The 23,145-nt window shown below is 48.9% G+C and overlaps 1 protein-coding gene across 4 annotated transcripts in view; it reads right to left on the bottom strand.

The window, feature by feature from the left end:
- Positions 1-23,145, bottom strand: part of NHSL2 (NHS like 2) — a 130,598-nt gene that overhangs the window by 67,576 nt on the left and 39,877 nt on the right. The window contains exon 1 of one of the 4 annotated variants that reach the window (XM_058713643.1): positions 18,015-18,092. The exons of 1 other annotated variant lie outside the window; for it this stretch is intronic. In XM_058713643.1, the coding sequence (XP_058569626.1) occupies positions 18,015-18,081 (67 nt within the window). In that variant the 5' untranslated portion in view covers positions 18,082-18,092. Of the gene's footprint in view, positions 1-3,396; positions 4,666-18,014; positions 18,093-23,145 lie in introns of those variants that run through there. 2 more of the 4 variants (XM_058713640.1, XM_058713642.1) reach the window with 2 other exon arrangements.

Here is a 23,145-nt window from a genome sequence, read left to right as displayed (position 1 = left end):
AAGATTAGCAAGCATTACAGAGGCTGAAGAATAGCACCACACTGAGACCTTCTCTTTGATGTAATCAGAAAGCCATAAAGAGAAGGGAGAAAGACTCATTTTCTCCCCATGTAATTCAATGTTTCATAAAGCTGTACTGTGTTCCATTAAGATCACCTTGGAGTTCCCTTCCCTACTACTCTGCTGACTGTGGAGCCAGTTGGTAAACAATAAAGTGCCCTACAAATGTGGTTGTTATTACCATTCTATTGCTTTGTCCATTAGCTCTGGGGCAGTCATTTTGCTGTAGCTGCCCCTTTTTTGGCCCAGTGAAGGTTTCCAAACCAGTGCCTGTGGTGACTCTCATTCCCCACACTGTGGAGGACAAAGCGGTGAGGGTGAGGCTGAGAGAGTGGCAGGAGCCTGGTGTCCAGGTGAAGACACAGTGAAAAGGATAGTATGGCTCATTGTTTAAGGTGACTGTCCAGTAGCTGCTATCTGCAAGGCAGAAGAGAACAGTGTATGGAAGCAGAGGTGGGAAGAAGTTGGCCCACAGGACAGAGCTCAGGGGAACCATCGAAAAACATCATCCGTGGGGCTGGGCTCCACAGCTAAGGGCAGAGCTTGAGGTGGGCCTGGGGGCCTGGGTGGTGGGCAATATGGAAAGAGCCTGCAGGGGTCTCAAGCATTTGTAAAAGACAGTCAAGGAAGTCATGTAGATTAGCACATTAGAATTGCTCCAAAAGGCAGGGCCAACTCACCCAGGGAGATCTTGGGACTGTGTAAAGCAACTGGGCTTTGGAGTTTGACAGGCCTGGACTCAATCTTGGTTCTGTCGCTTTCTTTCTTTCTTTTTTTTTAAGTTTATTTATTTACTTTGAGAGAGCGAGAGCGCGAGCAAGTATGAGTGGGGTGGGGCAGAGAGCGAGGGAGAGAGGGACTCTGAAGCAGGCTTTGCACTGTCAGCACAGAGTCCAATATGGGGCTCAAACCCACGAACTGTGAGATCATGACCTGAGCCCAAGTTGGACGCTTAACCGACTGAGCCACACAGGCGCCCCCCCCCCCCCCCCGCCGCCGCCCCCCGGAGCTCCAGTTCTGTTGCTTTCAAGTTGTGTATGATGTTGGGTGAGTCACTGAACTGATCTGACCCCCAGTCTCCTCAGTGAAGTATGATGTGGGCAATAATAGTACTTACCTCCTAGGTTTGGTGTGAGGATCACATGAGGCAAGACGTGCAAAGCTTTGCTTACAGGGACTGACACATTACTTAGCATACCTTCCTCTCCCTCTCCTACAGCCACAACTAGAGCCCTGAAAGTACATTTGCTTCTCTCCTGGCTCTCTCCCCTAGCCCTGCTCACACCTCTTGGCCTTGTCCTCTGTCATATTCTTGTGCTCACCGGCTGTTCCACTTCTCCAGCTATGGGGTTCATAAGGAGTCTTTCAAATATTTGCAGATATGAAAGCTGAGGGGGCACCCTCCAGGGGTTGGGATGGGAACCTCCTTCACCTGGAGAGGGGGTGTGGTGGGTGTTCTGGGGCGGGTGGCTGGCCAAGCAGCCTGCATCACCCAGCTGAAGGCAGAGGCTGTCTTTGGCCTGCAGAGAACAAAGAAAAGGTTCTGGTCTCCTGCGGTGTTAGAAGGCAGTGCCTGAAGCAAGTCCCTCCATTAAAAGCTACAAGGCAGAAGGTTAAATATAGCCTTTTTCAGTTGTCTAGGGTATAAATTTATGAGATGTCAGATCTGTGTTGGGGAGTGAGAAACGATCTTATCTCTGCTCTGTTTTTAGAGAGTAGCAAGGAAGCAAAAAAGAAGAGAAATACATCTATCTTGACTTTCACCAATGGACAGTGGGCAGCCATGGGAGGATTTTGAGCAGCCGGGTCTGTTCTGTAAAGTTGTGCTCTGATTGCAGAGTGGACATTGGCTGGAGGGGGGCAAGAGTGGAAGCAGGGAGCCCAGTGGGAGGGAGAGAGTCAGGGTGCCAGGGAGGTAGCTGTAGAGGTGGGGGGAAGAGAGTCCACTGCAGGGTGGGGCCTGGCCTGCATGGGGGGGGGGGGGAGGGCGGAGCTTCCCCCCTCCCCCCCGGCCCCGCCCCCGCCCCGCCCCGCTGCTGCAGAAGAGGAAAGCCAGTTCTCACTTGCCCTTGTCTTCCCAAGGGCTGGCCTGATGACTGTGAGAAAGGCAACCTTGCCTGGGTAGCTCAGTTGGTTAAGCATCCGACTCTTGATTTCAACTCAGGTTTGTGAGTTTGAGACCCTCACATTGGGCTCATGCTGATGGCTTGGGGACTGCTTGGGATTCTCTCTCTCCCTCTCTCTGCCCCTCCATCCCCCCAAATAAACATTAAAAATAGAAAGGCAACCTGTCCAAAGACACCCAGACCCCTCACTCCTTTTCAAGAAAGCCCATGGAGAATCTGTTTGAAAATCCTTCTTTATCCCCAGGCTTCAGCTGTGCCACCTGAGCCCCCTTTGACCCATCTACTCTCTTCACCCTGTGACATCCCTTCAAAGGCCTGAAGACCAAAGACCACTGTCTTGTGATTCTTCTCCATGCTAAACAGTATGTGGTTCTCACAGTATTTTGTTCTCAGTCCTATTGTTGTGCCTGTCAAACTACCTTAGCTCACAAACTCTTCTTGAGTATATTCCTGCCACAAAGGACCAACTAGAATCTCAGAGACACAACAGGGACTCACAGTGTGTCCTGCCAGCTACCTCTGCAGCCGTCTATAGCCTCCAGTACAATTTTCAAGGGCAGACAACTGCAGTGTCACCTCCCTTGTCCCGGCTCATCCTCTTCACCCAAGCCAGAGAGGAGAACTGGTGCGCCTCAGGACTCTGAACTGTATTCCACCCTACCTCCAGGAGATCTGGCTGGAACTGAAATTAGAAGGCACTCGGTCCTTTGCTAGTAGCATGTGTGAACAGATGACCAGTGAGAAGCATCCCTTTCCTGCTCCTCCCTGCCCCCATGCTTTGGTATTGAAAAAAAAAAATCAGCATTTCAGCAGGAGTCCAGGAAGTGGATAAAGCCCCAAGATTGACTGAGATGGCATTTGCCACCATCCAAATGAGCAGAAAGTATGTTAGTCGATTTATAGAAAATAAGGGATACAGTATTTCTTATATACACACTAATGACTTGTCGGTCTCTTTTATTATTCCTTTATCAGGGTTGGGATGTGATCACATCCACCCTCTCCTCCTCCAGAGCCACCCAAATTTGAATTCATCCTGCCCCTCCTTGCATACTGGTAGTACTAAGGGGACCCACATTACTCCAAGATGGCCCAGCCTGCCTCAGGATAGCTCTGAGTGCAGGAAGCCCCTCCTCCTCAACAACGGGCCCCAATTCCTTCCCTTCTCCCCTCCGCTGAGCATGCGACCCTCCTCCCCCAGACGACTCACCTCCTCGGCTCCAGAAGAGGGTGACAGACTCGGCTCTCTCCATCCTAGTGGTATGGATGACCAAGACTCCACATCCAGCAAATCCTCATGCGAGGGAGAAGTGTGTTGTGGGTCCACGCTGGGGGCAGGAAGCCAAAAGGCTCCACGCTGATCAGAGCCGTGTCCCCAGGCTCCTCAGTGGGTACCCAGGGACTCTTTCTGAACCCCGTTTCCCTGCACCCTAGCTGGATCAGTTTGGCCCCATCAGTTACATGGTCTGTTGCCTGCGAAGTTGTTCCTGGGCTACACAGCCCAGGGAAAGAAAGGCTGGATTCAACAAGCAAGGATCCTTTCTCCACTTTCCCACTTCCTTCTGCCCCCAGTGCCTACCCACAGCCACACTGGTCCAGAGGGCCCCGCCACAGCAGACGGGTGAGGGGAGCTGTCTGTGAGTTGGTCTTGTCTTTCTCTAGGGAAGGTTCCCAGCCAAAGGCCCGAGTCAGAGCCCCACAGAAGGCTGACCTCCTGTTCGGCCCAGCCGCTGTCCTGCAGTGAGGGGAAATGAGCAGGAACTGGCTGTCTGAGTCAGCGCCCCTGGTCTATTGTCACTGTGTGGGCCCCTTCCTTCCCAGAGGAGAGACTTGCACAGAGATAGGCCTTGTTTTTTTGCAGGTCTCTCTCGCACACACACACTTTCTCTCTGGCCCAAAACAAGCTTGTGCACCATGGTTGAATGCAATTCAATTCAGTTTCCCCAACTTTTAGCGAGTGCCTACTCTGGCAGAGGATCATGCCTACAGCACGTAGAGGTCATCTCCCAACATCCTCACTACTGGCACAGGAGCTAATAATGACGAATCCCAATAAGAGGGGAGAAAGCTAAGGCTCAGAGAGGGAAAGAGGCTTTGCCAAGGTCCAACAACCAGAGAATAGTGAGATTCAGAGTCCAACCTTGCTCTCTATGGCATCACGTGGAGAACCCTGCTGGCCTTCTTCACCGCTTCTCCTACCTCCACACTGTTAGCATATTGCAGATTCTAGCAAAGTCTATTTCCCAGGACAGAAAGCATGAGAGAATCATTGGTTTTAAAACATTTAAAACATATCTTGTTCAAAGTTGTTTCTGTGTGTTCAGAAGGACAAGAATCCAGGAAAAACTCACCTGTGCCAGAAGCTCATTACAAAGGGATTCCATGACCATACTGTCAAAATGAGCACAGGCAGACAAACCACACCTTGTCTCATAATCAACTGTCTTGGAAGGGAACCCATCCTGGGTTCTTGCTCACAGGGTAGAAAGAGAATTAGCAGGAGCTTTGTTCATTTTCTCATTTTTGCCAGAGATGCAGAGAGACAGGGAAGTAGCTTGAGGAAAGGAGTTAGGGCTTCTCCTGGGGGAACCACCTTGTTACCTTAAGGGTACTGAGTACCTCTGGTACTGACTAGACTCTCAACTCCCTAAAGGAAGGGACAGGGGCAGGCTGAGGGTCTCTAGAGGCCCCATCTTCAGAATTTAAATGTGTATGGCTTGGTACAAAAAGCCATCTAAAAAGATTGGTGAGGGGTGCCTGGGTGGCTCAGTCAGTTAAGTGTCCAACTTTGGCTCAGGTCATGATCTCACAGTTCGTGGGTTCAAGCCCTGCATTGGGCTCTGTGCTGACAGCTTGGAGCCTGGAGCCTGCTTCAGATTCTGTGTCTCCCTCTCTCTCTGCCCTTCCCTCACCCTCTCTCTCTCAAAAATAAATATAAAAGTTTTTAAAAAATTAAAATGATGGGTGAAACTCCCAGACAAGGAGAACACATTGTGCCCCCAGAGTTGGGAGAAGGTTAGTTTCTAGAAGCAAGGACCGTTGATGTCATCAACTACATTCAAGGATTTAAGTAGGCTGAGGCCCAACCAGTGAATGTTCACTGTGTCAACACTAAAAGGGTAACCTTGCAAGGCTGGCTTCCTGGAAGCCTACCCACAGCAGGTTAAGGAGGGAAATGGGAGGGGAGTGGAGACACCTCTCAGGAAGTCTGGTTGTAGTTAGGAAAGAGATAGGGCCATAGCTAGAGGGTGAGGAAGAGCTGGGAGGTAGATGTTTGTCAGGATGGGAGAGATGCTGTGTGTTTTCAAGTCAAGGAGCTTCCCCCAAACTGCTGCTCACCCTGATCTCCACATTCCCCACAGGCTGGACTTCATCTCAGACCAACTGAACCAGAATTTCTGTCATGGATCCCAGGCATTGATAGTGTTTACAGTCTCTCCGGGTTGCTAACCATCACACTAATTCTTAGCAGAGACTGAAGTCCAGTCTTAGCCCGGTGGAGGGCAAAAGTAGCCTGACTGTCTTAGCTCCCTCATGTTGACAGATTAGCATAGTGGCTAAGAAGACAGATCTGGAAGCCCTACTGCCTGGACTCAAATCCCAGTCTCACCTGTGTGCCCTTGGACAAGTTACTTAACTCCTCTGAGCCTCAATGTCTAATCAATATGTTTGTTATATAATTTGCCATTTCTAATCTATATATCTCCTTTATGAGGCTTAATAAAATTACCTATACTCTAAGGTTGCTGTGTGGATCAAATGTGTTAATATCTGCAAAGCACTTAGAATGCTGCTTGGCTCGGAAGAAGATATGCTGGGGCTGGCCTGTGTCTTCTACTATCCTTCCCAGACCTGCTGGACCTCTACCTGAGGCTCAGGAGGGCATCCCTTCAGAAATGTTACTGGTTTTATCCTCAGCTTGATCTCCCATCAGTTACCATCCCTGGCTCACCTCACACAGGGCTGAATGTGTCATCAACTTCAGCAGTCACTTCTCATCTGGGCCTCTCTGGTCAGGAGTTGCTTGCTGTTGCTGTGGTAGGAAGACACCATCATGCATGACCAGAGCCATGGTGTTTGGGATGGGAAGAATCTACAAATTAGTCTTGTCTCCTTGGCTGATATTTGCCTTTTGTTCCCTCAACTCAGGTTTTTCAGTTCTTTGGGTGTGAGTCAGGGCAAACTATTGTCCCTGGGTGGGGAAATGGTTGGTGTGTGTCAGTTTCCATAACACAGATCTCACGTTTGGGTGGTTGGAGGCCTGGCGATGGTAGGGATGGAGGCTGTCTTCATCCTAAAAACCAGCGGTGTTGGTTGGGTTCTGTGGCCACCAAAAGAGAACTCAAGTTTTCCACTTTTGCTCTTTACTCTGAGAAGACAGCTCCTGTACCCCAAGCCAGGCCCTGCAGCAACCAGAGAGTAGGAGGGAGCTGGTGACAGAACCAAAGGCTGGGGCACATGTCCAGCAAGATAGTCATGGTGCAGGGATGAAGGTAGTCAAGAGTATGGAAAGGCTGAGGGTGGAGGCATCAGTGTTCAGCAATGAAAGCCAGGGCAGAAATGTGAGGAGCTAAGTCACAGAAGCCAGAAATTCCAGAAGTCAGGTCCCTGAAGCAGGAGCAAGACCCCAGGATGCTGGATGGGTCAGAATATTTCAAAGGAGCAGTATGCTAGAGATGGTATGTGTCTTTTATCTCCTATGTGGCACAGGAGAGGGGCACATCTTCTCTGAGGCAAGCCTAAGGGGCCTACACAGCACCTGCCCGACCCCCAGGTCTAAACTTCACAAGAGGAATTCATAGAGGTGTCTCTGTGCCATCATTCCCAACGCCAGAAAGCAGACTCAAAGAACACACTCCACCCACATGACAAGGAGAAATTGAGAGCTTTATCCAGCTCCCAGGTCCCCACACCCCTCCATCTGTGCTCCTGGAGAATTTGACAGGAGATTGACTTTTTAAATAGAAAATCTGCTATTGAGAGAGATGAAAGTTTCATCAAAGACCATTTACTCCACAGGGATGCAGAGGGCACTTAGGAGGCCGCATTAGCTCAGATTGTTTGGAAGTACTGCCTGGAGGTAATGTGGAGCTGACCTGTCAGTGTACAGGACCTCCTACCCGGGACATCTTTCCTTGTTATCTCAAACATCGTTTTTGCCTATTCTCAATGTCAGAGCCTTGTCTGGTTTCTCCCAGCTTGATAATGGTCATATGGATATGGCCATGTGGCACAGGGCATCTCCATGGTGATGAGGAAATCCCAGAGGGCATAGGGACAGTGTGGTGACTGGAGAGTGGTGGGCAGCGGTGACTGCAGTGCAGTAGGGGGAGAGCAGATGGACTGTGGCCAATGTTAATCTCTGTAGCTGGGTAACCTTGGGCACATCACCTTACTTCTGTGGGTCTATACAATGAAAGTTTTGTGGGAGACGGGTGGTTTCCAAACATGTATCTCACTTTTATTAAAATACTTGGGTTGTATTTTCTTACACCATTCACAAAAATAAACTCAAAATGGATAAATGACCTGAATGTGAGGCAGGAAACCATCAAAACCCTAGAGGAGACAGCAGGAAAAAACCTCACTGACCTCAGCCTCAGCAATTTCTTACTTGACACATCTCCAAAGGCAAGGGAATTAAAAGCAAAGATGAACTATTGGTACCTCATCAAGATAAGAAGCTTCTGCACTGCAAAGGAAACAATCAACAAAACTAAAAGGCAACAAATGGAATGGGGAAAGATATTTGCAAATGACATATCGGACAAAGGGCTAGTATCCAAAATCTATAAAGAACTCACCAAACTCCACACCTGAAAAACAAATAATCCAGTGAAGAAATGGGCAGAAAACATGAATAGACACTTCTCTAAAGAAGACATCCAGATGGCCAACAGGCACATGAAAAGATGTTCAACGTCACTCCTCATCAGGGAAAAACAAATCAAAACCACACTCAGATACCACCTCACGCCGGTCAGAGTGGCCAAAATGAACAAATCAAGAAGACTATAGATGCTGGAGAGGATGTGGAGAAACGGGAAGCCTCTTGCACTGTTGGTGGGAATGCAAACTGGTGCAGCCGCTCTGGAAAACAGTGTGGAAGTGCCTCAAAAAATTAAAAATAGACCTACCCTATGACCCAGCAATAGCACTGTTAGGAATTTACCCAAGGGATACAGGAGTGCTGATGCATAGGGACACTTGTACCCCAATGTTTATAGCAGCACTCTCAACAATAGCCAAATTATGGAAAGAGCCTAAATGTCCATCAACTGATGAATGGATAAAGAAATTGTGGTTTATATACACAATGGAATACTACGTGGCAATGAGAAAGAATGAAATATGGCCCTTTGTAGCAACTTGGATGGAACTGGAGAGTGTTATGTTAAGTGAAATAAGTCATACAGAGAAATACAGATACCATATGTTTTCACTCTTATGTGGATCCTGAGAAACTTAACAGAAGACCATGGGGAAGGGGAAAGGGAAAAAAAATTAGAGAGGGAGTGAAGCAAACCATAAGAAACTCCTAAAAACTGAGAACAAACTGAGGGTTGATGGGCGATGGGAGGGAGGGGAGGGTGGATGATGGGCATTGAGGAGGGCACCTGTTGGGATGAGCACTGGGTGTTGTATGGAAACCAATTTGACAATAAATTTCATATTTAAAAAAAAGCACCTGGGTTGCACCATGCTAGACAAAAAGTCGGTTTTTCCCACAGATTATTTTTAAGTAGGCTCCGTGCCCAGCATGGAGCCCAATGTGAGGCTTGAACTCAAAACCCTGAGATCAAGACCTAAGCTGAGATCAAGAGTCGGATGCTTAACGGGCTGAGAGCCATCCAGGCACCCTGTCTCACAGAAGATTTTTCAATGCTGACATACAAAAATAATAATATATACACACTGTGCCCCCCAAGACTCCCTCCACACCCCTCTTGGCACTCGTTGAGAAGCCCTGGATTAGGTGATACCTAGGGATCCTTCCTATTCTGACAGTTCTAAGCAGTAATAAAGGCAGCGCACCCATGCTCCTTACTCACTGCATGCCGGCACCTCATTTCATCCTCACCGCCACACTAAGGTAGGTACTACAAAGTCCTCCAGACCAAGGAAGTACTGGACACTCTGAGAGCTTAGGTCACTTGCCTGAAGGCGTACGGCTAGGACATGGCCAAGTGTGGCTGAGAATCCGAGCAGCTGAAGGGGTCTTGACCATGTTCTTTATCAATTATTCTAATCTTCTCTCCATGAAGTTTAAGCATTTTAGAGGAGGAGACAAGCCCACAAAATTTCCCAATTATTCCCCAACCATGGCTAAAACCGGAAAGCTTTACTTGCTTAATCAAATGTCAGTGGCACCCAGCACTCAGAGAAGACAAGGTGGATGCCACCTGAGAAGCCACCTAGCAGCACAGGCCAACCTAGCTTTGTTGCCAACAGAGGTGGGACAGTGGCAAACAGTATCTAGTGCTTTTGTCTCAAAATATTTGTATATATACCAGGATAAGGCTTTACACTGTGCAGCATTTCCCACCTCACAAAGCCCTGTGAGACATCCTACATCATTTGTTCTGTACTACAGCTTTGTGAGGTGGTGGCAGCTGTTATTAGTATCCTCACATTCCAGATGAAGAAACCACAGATACATTAAGGGGTGAAATAACTTCCCCTGAAGACTCAAAGTAAGGCTCAGGGCTTGGATTCAAACCTGGGGCTTTTCACACTAAATCACACATTTCCCTATTCCCCGTGGCTGCTTCCCATAAAAAGAGGCATTTCCTCTTGCACTGATGTCTTTCAAGTGTGTTTGCTGGCTCAGAGAAATGATATGCTTTGGTTTCTCAGCTTGACAGAATGATTTGCCAGTGCAATTGTTCTAAATGTTAATGGTTTTTATTTTTTCTTTGCATAAATGACATTATAACAACATTAATGGAAATCTAAGGGAAAGAATAATTCACCAACAAGCCTGCCACTCACAATAAATCAAGTTTTGCTTTTTCCACAATTCCCCTCTAGTCCTTGCTCCTGTGCAGACATACTTTTTACAGGGTATGTAAAGCTCAGCATAGATACAATTTTGTATTGTGCCTTTTATATGGCATACTCATTATCAACATTGACAATGTTTCGCAGCCGACCCAATAATTAGCTCTTTACGGCTCTATCATACTTCAGTGAGATGGTATGCATTGGATTTACTTAGCCATTTCCCTGTTATTTGACATTAGGTGGGCCACTGTAACTTTTTTATACCCACTTTTTGCTTCCTTCCATTTCTAGGCCAGGAAATGTGTGACTATCATGATTGACCTCCAGCCCCAGGGCCCATGCCTCTACCTCCAACATTCCTATCAGTTGTGGGAGGTGAGGAAAACCAGGAAATACTTTGTTTGGTGGCCTAGAGTTTCAACTTCTTCCATACCACCTTCCAATGGGCTCATTAAGTCAGGTTAGGAAATATGTCTTTGGGAAGAAGGCCCCTAAGGGGGATAGGGGCCACCTGAATCCCTCATAAGCCTCTCCCACTTTAGCATCCATCATGCTGAAATCAAAGATTGTGGGAATTAAAAAAAATGTTTTTTACATTTATTTATTTTTGAGAAACAGAGTGAGACAAAGTGTGAGCAGGGGAGGGGCAGAGAGAGAAGGATACAGAATCTGAAGCAGGCTCCAGGCTCTGAGCAAGCAGCCAGCACAGAGCCTGATGCGGGGCTTGAACCCACAAACTGTGAGATCATGACCTGAGCCGAAGTCGGACGCTCAACCAACTGAGCCACCCAGGTGCCCCAATTGTGGGAATTTTTTAAAAGTTATTTATTTTTGAGAGAGAGAGAGAGAGAGAGAGAAAGCAAGTGGAGGAGGGGCAGAGAGAGAGGAGACACAGAATCCGAAGCAAATGCCAGGCTCTGAGGTATCAGCACGGAGCCCAACATGGGGCTTGAACCTATGAACTGTAAGATCATCACCTGAGCCAAAGTTGGATGCTTAACTCACTGAGCCACCTAGGCTCTCCAAAGATTGTGGGAATTCAATAAGCTTATGAATATGAAAGGGCCAGGTCAACTACAATAACGCCTCACAAATGCAATGAGATTATTTCCTCATTTTGTTCAGGTACAGAGAACAGTGGACTCATTTTCATCTTTAAGCACAGGTCACCTTGCTCACAGCACAGGGATGGCTGCTTGGGTTGGGGGTGGTCAGAAAGCAGCACAGTACCAGTTCTTTCTGCATCTAAAGCCCCTCTCAACACCTGGTTTAGGCTTAAATTGAAGTATGCCCCCACTTTCTTGCTAGCTCAGGAATCCTCAGCTCCAGTTTCTGGACACAACACAGAGCCTCCAATGAGTTCAATTATTCCAACAACACAAACGTGCCATCGCACAGACATATGGTGGGGCTTCTACTGGGCTAGGAATTGCAGTCCTTGTTACTATAGAGATTTGCTAGCCCTACCAGAACAAAGCCACAGAACCCCTCCTTTCACTGCACCCAGTCTCCGAGGTTAGTAACTCCTGCCATGGTTGCAAAGATGCTGAGAAGCACATCACATGGTGCGATAAGAACAAGCCTGACAGTCAGACAGACTTGGACTCCACTCCTGGCTCTGCAACTTCCTTGTCATCAGACCTTTGGGCAGCGCTCCTCCTAAGACTCAGTTTTCTCATCTGTCAAATGGCATCAACAATTCCTGCCTGGAGGCTGTTCTGAGGGTTAAGTAAAGTTGTGGATGAAAAGTGCTAGCATACATTTTCCCTTCTATGTTCAAACAGGTCGTTCATGTATGCACAGCTATGCACATGCTGTGTACTTCAGGTGGCACTAGCACACATTGCCACCCACCCCATCCAGATTCATAGGGCAACAGGGCTACAATTTACTCAAGAGGTGGAAGGGGATATGAAAGGTAGTGGCAAATTAATTCCAACTCATGAGCCTGGCAGGCAAGGTTTCCCAGTGTCAAAGCAGCCTATGGCTTCTACATGCTGTGAACATCCATCCTAGTGCTACCCCCACCTGCACTCTTACCTGCTTTGCAGCTGCATTGGTTGCTGGAAGTGGCTCAGCCTGGCTGCTCCCCATGGTCCCCTGAACATACCAGACTCACTACTGGTTCCATTCTTAGGGCAAGACCCATGATGTTCCCCCATCTGCAATCATAATCACGCTTCTTTCATTTGAAAAGCAAGTTCAACTTAATAAAAGTTTTCCTAGCTATCTCATACCACATCTTCCCAACCACCCTTGGGGGGCGGCGGGGTGTGTGTGTGTGTGTGTGTGTGTGCGCGCGCTAAGGATGTCTTTTAAGAATTCATGGCTTTTTATAGCTGAAGGATGAAGGTAGCAGAGGCGAATGAGTTGCCTAAGATCACCCTGCTGGTTCACAGGCAAGAGATATCAGAATTCAAGCCTTCTGATACAGGAGTACTGATGCATAGGGGCACTTGTACCCCAATGTTTATAGCAGCACTCTCAACAATAGCCAAATTGTGGAAAAAGCCTAAATGTCCATCAACTGATGAATGGATAAAGAAATTGTGGTTTATATACACAATGGAGTACTACATGGCAATGAGAAAGAATGAAATATGGCCCTTTGCAGCAATGTGGATGGAACTGGAGAGTGTTATGGTAAGTGAAATGAGGCATACAGAGAAAGACAGATACCATATGTTTTCACTCTTATGTGGATCCTGAGAAACTTAACAGAAACCCATGGGGGAGGGGAAGGAAAAAAAAAAGAGGTTAGAGTGGGAGAGAGCCAAAGCATAAGAGACTGTTAAAAACTGAGAACAGGGGCGCCTGGGTGGCGCAGTCGGTTAAGCGTCTGACTTCAGCCAGGTCACGATCTCGCGGTCCGTGAGTTCGAGCCCCGCGTCAGGCTCTGGGCTGATGGCTCAGAGCCTGGAGCCTGTTTCCGATTCTGTGTCTCCCTCTCTCTCTGCCCCTCCCCCCGTTCATGCTCTGTCTCTCTCTGTCCCAAAAATAAATAAAAAACGTTGAAAAAAAATTTAAAAAAAAACAAACTGAGAACAAACTGAGGGTTGATGGGGGGTGGGAGGAAGGGGAGGATAGGTGACGGGCATTGAAGAGGGCATCTTTTGGGATGAGCACTGGGTGTTGTATGGAAACTAATTTGACAATAAATTTCATATAATAAAAAAGAGAAAAGAAAAAAGAATTCAAGCCTTCCAAGGTCTGCTCAATGGCTCTTTCCCACCTTTTGGTAAACAATTTTTAGCCTTTTTCATCGAAAAGCTCACATTTTACTAGAGGAGATAAGCATGTAACAACAACCTTGAGGCAATGCTTGAGGGGTGCCTGGGTGTCTCAGGTTAAGTGGTTAAGTGTCTGATTCTTGATTTTGGCTCAGGTCATGAGCTCATGGTTGTGAGATTGAGCCCCACATTGGGCTCCACACTGGGCATGGAACCTGCTTGAGATTCTCTCTCTTCCCCTGCCCCTCCCCCCTCAAAATGGCAATGCTTGAAAGAAGCCAATCTGAAAAGGCTACATACCGTATGATTCCAACTCTATATGACATTGTGGAAAAAGCAAAACCATGGAAGACAGTAAAAAGAGCAGTGGCTGCTGGGGTTTGGGGATGGGTAAAGGAGGGATGAGTACGTGGAACACAGAAGATGTTTAGAGCGGTAAAAATACTCTGTACGATACTATAATGATGGGTACATACCATCATACATTTGTCCAAACCCATAGAATATGCAACACCAAGAATGAACTGTAATGTAAACTATGAACTTTGGGCAATAACGATGTGTCAGTATAGGTTTTATCAATTGCAACAAATGTCCCACTTTGGTGGGGGATGTTGATCATGGGGGAGGTTGTGCATGTGTGGGGCTGGGGGGTATACAGGAAATCTCTATACCTTATCCTCAATTTTGCGAACCTAAAACTGCTCTTAAAACAATAATATCTTGGGGCACCTGGGTGGCTCAATTGGTTAAGTGTCTGACTCTTGATCTCGGCTCAGGTCATGATCTCATGGGTTCAAGCACCATATTGGGCTATGCACTGATAGCACGAGGCCTGCTTGGGATTCTGTCTCTCTTTCTCTCTGCCCCGTCCCCTGCTTGTGTTCTATCTCTCTCTCAAAGTAAATAAACTTAAAAATAAATAAAATCTTAATTAAAAAAAGATAGATGAAAAGTACATTGAAAAGACCACACCAGCATATGTACACAGTACCAAATTAGTACAGAGGAGGGAAGGATGAATTCTGTTAATTAATTTTGTATGGAGGAAGGAGATCTGTCGGGGAAGCCTTCAGAGAAGAGGAGACAGCCAGTCAGGCCTTTGAAGGATGAATAGGAAATTGCCAACAGAAGATGGAAGGGGGTGGTTAGAGGGGGCAGTGGGAGTGTTCCAGGCAAAAGAAAGTGCATTTGTGAGAGCATGGAAGTGTTGAATGGGCATGGTGTATTTGGAAAACCACAAATCATTCAAGATGGCTAGATCATCAAATTCGAAAGGAAGTGACAGGAGGTAAGGCTGGAGAGGTAGGTGGGTCTAATCATGGAAAGTGTCCACGAAATGCTACGGAACATATACTTTACCCTTAGAAACTGGTGCTTCCCAAACCTCAGGCAATTGTGTCTCACATTTTCAACTTTTTTTCCATTTCCATGCACCACCTGTACTACTATTTACTTAGTTATTTTATTTAATAAGACTCCTCCCTTTAAAACACTTAATCTTGCCCTAATAAAAAATATATGAGGGGCGCCTGGGTGCCTCAGTTGGTTAAGCGGCCGACTTCGGCTCAGGTCATGATCTCGCGGTCCGTGAGTTCAAGCCCCGCGTTGGGCTCTGTGCTGACAGCCCAGAGCCTGGAGCCTGTTTCAGATTCTGTGTCTCCCTCTCTCTGACCCTCCCCCATTCATGCTCTGTCTCTCTCTGTCTCAAAAATAAAATAAATGTTAAAAAAAATTTTTTTTAAAATATATGAGAAACCATGGTTTAGATTTGCTAGTTATATTTTTTTCTGATACACATTAAAATATATACAGAACTCTGAAAGGTAAAAACAAAAAAAAGTTTTGTCTATATCACATACAAGTGATCCCCTGGGCCTCCTGGGACAACCAGGGCACACACTGGGGGCAAACCTGATCTCTCTGCCCCAAATGAGCAAGCCTTGGGTTCATAGTAAGAGAGTTCAGGGGCAGATCACTCTGGTGGCTGGCTGTGCTAGGCATGGCCAAGAGAAGGGCAAAGGTGGAGGCAGGGAGCCCAGTTCTGGAACAGATCAGAGGTAACAAAGGTCTGGACTCACAGTGACAGTGGGCTAAGAGGAGGGACTGCCAGGTCTCAGAGGAAGACTCAACAATAAATACTTTTGGAATGAATGGATGGATGGATGGATGAAAATTTTAAGTGTGAGGGAGAGAAAAAAAGGAGCAAAACTACTTTCTAGTTTGGGTTACTGGAGAGATGGTGGTATCACCAAGAGAAAATGGATGAGAGAAAGGGGAACCTCTTTGCACTGGTGGAGGGCAGTGCAAGATGTGCTTAGCTGACTGTGAGGTCCTTGTGGGACATTTGGGGGGAGATGGAGCAGTTGACTGTTAGTTTGAGCTGGGAATAGAGATGTGGAGGCTAAGCCCATGGAAGTGGTCTCCAAGTGTGGTCTTGACTTCCAGGGGAGAGGGTGTAGAGTAAGAGCAGTTGCAGGCCCGAGTCAGAGCTCTGAAGAAAGGACATTTGCATGTAAGGGTGGGCAATGGAAGAGGTGCTTTATTCCTCTATGAGCTTTTCCTGGTGACCTTAGGACAGACCTCCCTCCTGTGATCAGGCCTCACCTCCTCCCTGAGACCACTAGCTGACTGTTTCCTGTGCTTATCTCTTCTCCTTGACCAGTCAGCAGGCAGCCTGGGGCTGAGAGGTTAACCAGTTCCTTCTCTAGTTAGCTCAGTGGGACTGAGTGTTCAACCAAGGCTTCTGGGACTGCCTAGGGATGGTGAGTGAGCTGGTGCAGTGCTGGGGAATGGCGAGGGCCAGGAGGTAAAATAGGAGAGGGAGGGAGAAGTGCTCACGAGGCTACCTCCTCATGCTGCCAGAAGCTGGTGCAGCAGCTACTGCTTCCAGGATGACCCTGGATTGGAGCTGGCACTGAAGACACAGAGCAATTTCTAAGAAATGAAATAGCAGCCAGTAACTGTCCCAAGCTGTAGCACCAGCAGTTATGTGGAAAGTTATCCTCAAGCTCCTGTACTGGGCTGCACAGTATCTCCATTTAACACCAGTGGGCCGTGAGCCTCCAGTTGTGTGGCAGAGAAGCAGGATGCTATGAGGTGGTGGCTGGGCCATTCACTTAATAGTGGCCTTAGAAGAGTATGTCCCCAGAAGATTCCAAAGAAAACTCAATGCCCAGAACCTTTGCTGCTGGCTCAGTGCCCCACAGGTGCTCAAATTAAGCCCCTTTAGGAGGTCAAATCAGGCCCAGCTCTGACAGGTGGACCCCAGTGGCAGTTACCCTGCCTGTCAGCACATCCCAAGTTGCTTTTCTGTAGTTTCCCTTGCCCCTACACCCTGTGAGACCCCCATTCTAGGGCCACCTTTAGGACTGGCTGGCCCTGAATGACTCCCCTTAACCACTCGGCCAGCTGAGTTCCCAGGAAAAGGCAGAGGCAACTCTCTGGTCCTGAACAAGGTAGGCTTTCGGCAAGACACCAATCTGTGTGCTGCTTTCTTACTGTAAACTTGAGTTACACTTGGTAATAACTTTCCTTTCCTTCCCACTGGCCTGAACGGTGGATGTGGGCCTTTTGAATGGGTACAGAGAAAACCATGGGCTTCTTCTGTGAGGAGGAGCACTGAGAAGGGAGAGAGGGGGCACCGTCAAGATGGAAGGAGGAGGGCAGGGAAGGTACCCCTGGTCCTACTGCATGTGGCCTGATCTGAGATAGCAGTGGAAGGTGCTTCCCAAGTGGCCAAGGATTAGGCAGGAGGGAAAACAGTTGGTGGGGGGAGGGGGGTGAATGGGCAAGAGAAGTTTCATCCACATTACTCTTGCACTGCTTGGGAAGGCGAGCTAGGAAAAGTTGTCTCCAGATTCTGTCTCCCTGATTTCCATACTGTTGGCACCCGGGAAGAGGCCGTTGGGAGGAAGTATGCCAGCACCCTCAAGTCTATGTCTGGAGAGTGCCCAGGGATGAAACGGGGCATGCCCAGGGTGGGAAGGCCACAAGCTCAAGACTGACACATGCTCCTCTCACCCATGCAATGAGGAAAGCTCTCCTCCTCCGGGGCTGGGGCAGGAGGTGGGGGCAGGGCATTACACAGCAAGAAACAGATTCATCTGGATCATTCCGTGCATGCAGCATATGAGGTAAAGCCAGGAGAGGTGTAGGTGTACAGTGCTAGGTGGGGGTGGGGGGGTGGGGGGAGATGAAGGTTTGAATAACAAAGGAGTCTCATAAAGGATAAGCCATGCATGGTTGCAGGTCTTTGCCTATTGGATCCAGACAGAAAGCACAATCCTAGCAATAAACTTCAGTCCAAGGCACGTTGCTCACTTCCCCTGATGCTCCAGCCACCTTCCAGAAGCTACATGGGGTTGTTGGCAAAGAGGCTGGCCCTTGTCGGCTCAGGGAGCTCTGACTTATGCAATTCGGGCTGGCGCGGGAGCAGCGGAGCTGGGAGTACACCCACATCTCCCTCGGGCTCTCTCCCCGCCCCCTGCCAGCCCCTGCAAGTCACGCCAAGGGTCAGGGGCCCCACTTGGCTGCAGCTGGGGAGGCCCTTGCTGTAGAAGCCCCAGAAAAAGGAGGGAAGGGAAGAGAGTACCTGTTGCTGAATGCATCCTGCTTTGGCTCTTACTCCTCGGTTGCTTGTGTTGAGAGTTGCCCATCATTCTGTTCTGGACTGGCAGCCGCCCCGTGGCTGCCGCCGCCGCCGCCTCCTCCTCCTCCTCCTCCTCCTTTTCCTCCTCCTCCTCCTCCACCCCCCCCTCCTCCTCCTCCTCCTCCTCTTCCTCCTCTGCCTGTGCTCCTCCCCAGGTGCTTACATCACCTCAGCTTTGCTTCTCACACACATGGCTCATCCAAATCCCACTTGTGCCCCTGGCACACAATTGTCCAGACCTGACCCTCTCACTTGGACTAGAGCCTGCTAGGAGCTTCTCTCAGCCTCTCTCTCGCCCTCCCTCCTCCCCCACTTCCTCTGTCTCTGTCTCTGTCTCTCTCCCTCCCCCTCCCCCTTGCTTAGTGCTCTACTCAGCTTGAGCAGCCCAGGTTCCAGGAGAACCCTAGCGAGTCCTGAGCGCAGTCCCCGCCTCATCTACCTCTGCAGACGGGACCAGCACAGGCACCCTCGAGTACCTGACTCGCCCGCCCTCACCGTCCCTGGCTGCCTCTGCTCTCAGCGCTGTCATTTCTGCTGCCGATCCTCGCTCAGTCTGCAGAAGCTTGCAGGAGCGAGGGGCCAATAACAATCCGGGAGTGTGACAGGGACCAGTGGAGGAATGTGCTACCCAGGAATTCTAAGTGATAAAGCTCCCTGCTCCACTGGGGGATGGATCCAGTTCTGTAAGTGACAGCTGCCAATGGACCCTGGGCTCTAGTCCTGACGGAGACCTTGGAGAAATTTTGGCAGAGCACGAGGCTGCCAGGCTGCAGGCTTGGAGCTAGCAGAGCGAGATGCCTCTCATATACCCAATGTGGCCAACAGGCATACCTGCCTCCTTGCAGACACACCTGAAGCCTCGCTTCACCCTCCCCTCCCTTGCCTGCTTTGCCTTCCCAGGGGGAGGGCTGAGCTGGCAGCCCAGAGATTCACCACCTGGAACTGGGACCCTCAGCAGCCAATAAGAGGGCTCCTTCCATGAATCCCACTGTAAATCCCGCACACTCTCGCTCTTCCTTCTCCCTCCCACCCCCTCCTCACAAGCAGGCAGCTGCTCACTGCAAGTGCTGCAGCCCTGTGGGATAAGTGACACGGGGCAGGTTGTGCTGGCTCAGCAGCTCATTCCAGCCTTAACAGCCTGGCAGTGAGGAAGGGCCATGGCTCCTGGAATCAACTGTGTCACAGCTAGACAGCCTTGGCTGACTTTACTTAGTGGACTTGTGGTCCTGTCCAACCTGATGTCATCAGACTCAGGCTCACGGACCGGGGGACCCATCTATCATAGTCATGGCCACAGAGCACAGTGGGTGCAGGCCTGGCTAGATCCTCAGTCTGGCAGACTTGGAGCGCTGTTCCATCCAGAAAGCAGAGCTTCCTGACTTTGGGACAAGAGGTCTAAAATGGGATCCATCCATCCATTCATCCACCCACTCACCTACCCAATCACCTTGTACTAGGTGCTGGGGACACGGATGTAGTAAGTCACCATCTAGGAGGGGTGACTGACACATCCACAGACCATAACAGTACAAGGGGATCACTACTACACCAGGGAAAGGGTCCACATGTTGTGGGAGCACCAAAGAGAAACTTCTTCAGTGGAAAAGTTGGAGATACCCTCCCAGAGGAGGGGACACTTGGACTGGGTCATAGAAAATGAAGACGAGTTGGCCAGACCCACAAAGAGAAAGGGCATACTGTTAAATATTTGGAATACTACCCCTGCTAGGATAGGAGCCTCTCCTACCAGGCCCCCAACCGTCAAGGGTCTCCTCAGTTTTCTTCAACAATTCCACATACATCACCTAAGGCTCACCTCTGCACCAGACTGAGGCTACAGAGGGAGGCAGACACTGACTTAGAGGCTCCCCCAGCTTAGTTGGGAGACAGATAATTATACAGAAAAGTCACAGGATGGTATGATCCTTGCTTGTGCTTTGCAGCTCACTGAAGAATGTGGCAGGAGGCCTCCAAGGAGACCACCCAGAGACCAGAAAAGAGGGTTGGGGAAACAGAGGTCTCAGAGCAAGTGTAAAAGACTGAGAGGGAAGGGGCGCCTGGGTGGCGCAGTCGGTTGGGCGTCCGACTTCAGCCAGGTCACGATCTCGCGGTCCGTGAGTTCGAGCCCCGCGTCGGGCTCTGGGCTGATGGCTCAGAGCCTGGAGCCTGTTTCCGATTCTGTGTCTCCCTCTCTCTCTGCCCCTCCCCCGTTCATGCTCTGTCTCTCTCTGTCCCAAAAATAAATAAATGTTGAAAAAAAAAATTAAAAAAAAAAAAAAAAAAGACTGAGAGGGAAGCATCTTGGGAAAATGGATGTATGAATATGGTAAAAATCTTGAAGATTTATGAACATGGAAAAACCCCTGAAGGTGAGGTTTGGGGAACATTTGGTCCCTGCCCTCTTACCTACCTGTGGTGGGTCCTAGATATGAGTCTTGGTAGGTTCAAGGTTGAAAAAAATGGACAGAAGAGAGGCTGGAAGAGACAGAACCATGAGATCCTGAGATGGTTCTAAAATGCATGGGACACACTGGAAGTCAAGCCAGAATTGAACTCCATTGGGTTGTGCATTTGGGACCCCAGATTATATTCCCAGGGACCAGCAGAGGAAGCTCAAATAGGAAAAAGCATGTTTGGGAGTGTTTAGAGAGTAAGGGGATGGAGGGTGGGGCTGAGGAATGAGTGAATCATCATAAATGGAACACACCCATGTACCTGTTCCCCAGGCCGAGATGTTGAGCCTGAGCAGGACTACAGAAGCTCTCCTTGAAGCAATTTTTAGCCATCATTGCAGATCTTCTCACACAACCCTGTCAGGTAGATAATCTTAGTTCTATCCACTTTATAGGTACCTAAATGGAGGCTATGACAGGGGAGGCAGTGTGGCCAAGGTCCCCACTGGCTCCTTCCACTGGGCCTAGACGTGTCCTAAAGTTGCTCCCAGAGAAAAACCAACAGAAGAGAACAGTGGACAGAGAACACCTCCTTTCTCTCTGCATCCCCTCTGCCCCATCATTTCTCTCTCCTCTTCTCATCTGAACTTCTCATAAAGAGACTCTACACCCCGGGTCCCAGGTTCTCACCTCCTCTTCTCTGTTAGCCCCAGTGAAGACCCAGCCCCTTCTCATTCCCCACCCCCCAGAGCTTCCCTCACCCAGTCGCCAGTGTCCCTGGGGCCACAACCAGTAAGAGATGATTTCACATCTTTTCTCACTGGGCCTTTCTGCTCTTTTTGCCGCTGGGGGTCACACACTCCTTCCTGGCTAAATGAACCCAACTAGTACATGAAGTAGACAGGATTTGGGACCCTGTCTATCTATCTCCAAATTCGGTACTTTCTCCACCTTATCCCTCTTTATCATCTCAAGTGGATGGGAAATATTTTTAGGCATCTTTAACACTTTCATCTTCCTTCCCATCCATTTACTGAGTCCTGTAAGTTGTTCCTCAGAACTGTTTCATATACAAGCACTTTTTAAAAAATTTATTTGAGAGAGAGAGAGACGGCAAGTGCAAGCAGGGGACGGGCAGAGAGAGAGGGAGAGAGAGAGTCCCAAGCAGGCTCCACACTGTCAGCACAGAGCCCGATGCAGGGCTCGATCCCATGAACCATGAGATCATGACCTGAGCTGAAATCAAGAGTTGGACACTTAACTGACTGAGCCACTCAGGGGCCCCTTCATATCCAAGCACTTTTCAGTGTCACCTCTACTTCCCTCAGCTTGGTCCCAGCCACCATTATCTCTCCCCCTGGAACACTGCAGTGAACATCCTCTTCACCGGGCTCCCTGTTTGCATCCCTATGTCCTATAATTTATTCTTCACACAGCAGCCGGAGTGAGCCTTTACAAATGTAAACCAAATCCTATCATTCCATTGTTTGGAACTTCTCAATGATCTGCTGTCTCAAGTGTCAAAGTCATGCTCTCTAGCCTATACCCAGAACTGGCCCCATGTGACCTCTTCACCTTTTCTCTTTATGTCCTGAAATAAACCCACCCGTCTGCCCATTCGATCTATGGGATTGCTCATTCTATTCTTTACCTTGTCCTTGTGATTTATCACTTAATGGCAAAGCAGCCCAAGAAAGGCTTTGGAGTCAGAGAAATCTGAATTTAAATCCTCACTCTGCCATTTCTACCTCTGTGTGGTCTTGCAAAGTCTCTTAACCTCCCCAGCTTCAGTTTTCCTCATCTGTATGACAGGGGATGGAAACATCTAACTAGAGACTTCTGTTAGCTGAGGGGCACCAGGCATATAGTAGGCACTTGCTAAAAAGTGTTTCTCATCCCTTTCTCACTGTCTCTCCTCTGTGCTGCTCCCAAACCATACAGCTCTTCAAACTTCAGCTCAAACCCCACCACCTCATTAAAGCCTTCTCCCCATCCACTTCCAGTCTGCAGGGCTCACTCTTTCCTCTGAGTACCTTTAGTCTTGGCTGTCTGAGCCACTCAATTTGTCCCTAAACATAGCTGCCCTGGGATTGTTAGAAATCTTCCATGGGCTCATGAACCTTCTCTGCTCTCAGCAGCTTGTGAGTTCCTTGAGGGATGTGTCAGATTTTGGACCCTTGAGTCTGCCCTGTGCAGGGCCTGGCACAGAGGATGTCTCAGTGTTTGCTGACAAATCAGTATGGGCTAAGCTACCCTGTCCACACAGACCTTCCCTCCTCTCCTTCCTCCTACCTCTCCTTTGCTCCATGACAACTCCTCTAAAACTTGGTCCTCCTGCTCCCAGCAACTTGAGAGACTTTTCAAAATATTCTCATCCCTTCTTACTTACCAGGGTGGACAACCAGGTTGTGTGTGGTGCGGGTGGCACCTGTTCTAATGGGTATACTGATGCAAGATCACTGCCCATGGAAAGGTGCTAGGAACTCAGCTCCTTTGTGCTGAGCACTGTGCAGGTTGCAGGGCAGGTGGGGGGTGGTTGCAGTGGCTTTAGGAGGGGGCTAGACTCCCTGTGGTGTCTTCATGTGGACTTTAGGGGGTGGGGAAAAGGCTTCTTTCTGGCACATGTGCAGGCTGAGCCAGGCCAGAAGCAGCCATGTCTATCAAGGAGAGAGGACCAGGCT

Source organism: Neofelis nebulosa, chromosome X (genome assembly GCF_028018385.1).
Source record: "Neofelis nebulosa isolate mNeoNeb1 chromosome X, mNeoNeb1.pri, whole genome shotgun sequence".
NCBI lineage: Eukaryota > Metazoa > Chordata > Mammalia > Carnivora > Felidae > Neofelis > Neofelis nebulosa.
Note: the sequence above shows the minus strand (reverse complement) of the source record. Positions and strands in the feature narration are given on the sequence as shown.